At 19.8% G+C, this 1,584-nt stretch overlaps 2 protein-coding genes across 2 annotated transcripts, besides 7 other annotated features; both read right to left on the bottom strand.

The window, feature by feature from the left end:
- EDI_177500 (uncharacterized protein) lies at positions 1-452 on the bottom strand (the record flags this gene model as incomplete). The annotated part of the gene is made up of 1 exon (XM_001740214.1): positions 1-452. A coding segment is annotated over one exon (452 nt), but the record flags the coding sequence as incomplete, so codon positions are not given.
- Positions 345-376: a sequence feature (AT_rich).
- Positions 453-516: 64 nt separating the features above from the next.
- Positions 517-685: a microsatellite.
- Positions 686-719: 34 nt separating this feature from the next.
- Positions 720-886: a microsatellite.
- On the bottom strand, positions 754-1,341 carry EDI_177490 (uncharacterized protein; the record flags this gene model as incomplete). Its single annotated transcript, XM_001740213.1, has 1 exon — positions 754-1,341. The coding sequence occupies one exon, from the start codon at positions 1,339-1,341 to the stop codon at positions 754-756; it is 588 nt and encodes a 195-aa protein (XP_001740265.1).
- Positions 1,335-1,426: a microsatellite.
- A 14-nt stretch (positions 1,427-1,440) lies between these two features.
- Positions 1,441-1,463: a sequence feature (AT_rich).
- A 65-nt stretch (positions 1,464-1,528) lies between these two features.
- Positions 1,529-1,584: part of a microsatellite that runs on past the window's edge.
- Position 1,584: part of a microsatellite that runs on past the window's edge.

Raw genomic sequence — 1,584 nt, 5'->3', positions numbered from 1 at the left:
GGTACTTCAAAACTAAATAACACTGGTTCATTCATAAATATTCTTTTTTCACTAATAAATTGTATATTATCTATATTCATTGATGTTAATGATGCACATTTGTAAAAACAACAAATTCCTAATTCATTAATTGTTGTTGGTATATTAATTGATGTTAATTCATTATAATATTCAAAATATCCATATCCAAGTAATTTAACTTCTGATGGTATTGTATTTCCATATGATTTTCTATCATATTCCGTATATTCTATATTTTTATATTTATTTTCTTGTTCTTTTTCGAATAAATATGTTGAATAATCTATTGTATACCATATTACATATTTAAATATTCTTCCATCATTAAATATTTTATCTTTTTTATTATAAATATGAAATGTTTCAATATTAGGAAAGAATCTTCTTGAATATTCATTTAATGGAATTGGATTAAAATGAAATCGTTCCATATTTCATTGAAATCTTTTAATTCCTATTTCTAAATTAATAAAATCTTTAATTTCATTAAAATACATTGATGTTATCATTATTTCATTATATCCTATTCTTCTTTTTCTAATTATTCTTTTATTGATTTTATTATTGTATATTATTCTTTTGATATTTATTATCATTTCTCTTTCTGATGAATATTCTGAATATTCTTCTTCTTGTTCTATCATTTCTATTATTGTTTTAATATATGTTTCTTTGTTGATTTCTTTATATCTCCATCTTTTTGTGTTTATTTTGTTTTCTTGTTTTATTTTATTATTTATTATTATTCCTTTCTCTTCTTTTTTCTTCTGTTGTTATTCTATTGATTTCTTTATTTTCTTCTGTTGTATTGTTTGTTCTTATATTATTTATTATTCTTATTTTTATCTTATCTTTTTCTTTTTTAATATTTCCATATGTTATTTCTGTATTTTCTATGATAAGAATTGGTGTTTCTATGTTATATTCTTCTGAATGTATTCTTTCAATTATATGATATTTCCGTATGATTTGTACATTATTTAATCTTCCTAGTTTTGTTGAATTTTCTATTCTTCTTTCATTTCCTTGACTTGTTCCATTAGGAATACAAATGATTGTTCTTTCATTTTCTCCTTTCTTTTCTACTTCTTTCTTAATATTATTGAATATCATTGATAATTTACTCTCTGTTTTAATCATCATTTCTACTCCTTTAATATTTTCTTTTCTAATTTTCACATTCTTCTTATCATTGGAAATGATTTCTTCAATTATTTTCTTTTCTTCTTCTTTTAAATATTTCATTCTATCAATTCTTTCATATTCATTTCCATCATACAAATACACATCCATTTTATCATATTCAATATCAATTATCATTGTTATTGTTTTACTTTTCATCTTTTATTTATTTTTAAGTTCATTTAATTTTGATTTTTATAACATTTTAATATTTTTGTTATTTAAAAATTGATTTTGAAATAAATAATATAATAATTTATCTTCATTGAATATCTTCATTGTGTAATGTAATGAAAACTAAATAAGACATTCACATTCAATGGATAAAGAAGAATAATGAAGTAGTAATAAAATACATAATAAGAATAGTAAAAGAATACA

This window comes from Entamoeba dispar, genomic scaffold (assembly GCF_000209125.1).
Source record: "Entamoeba dispar SAW760 scf_1105229462795 genomic scaffold, whole genome shotgun sequence".
Classification (NCBI taxonomy): Eukaryota; Evosea; order Mastigamoebida; family Endamoebidae; genus Entamoeba; species Entamoeba dispar.
This window is presented reverse-complemented; position numbering and strand designations above follow the sequence as displayed.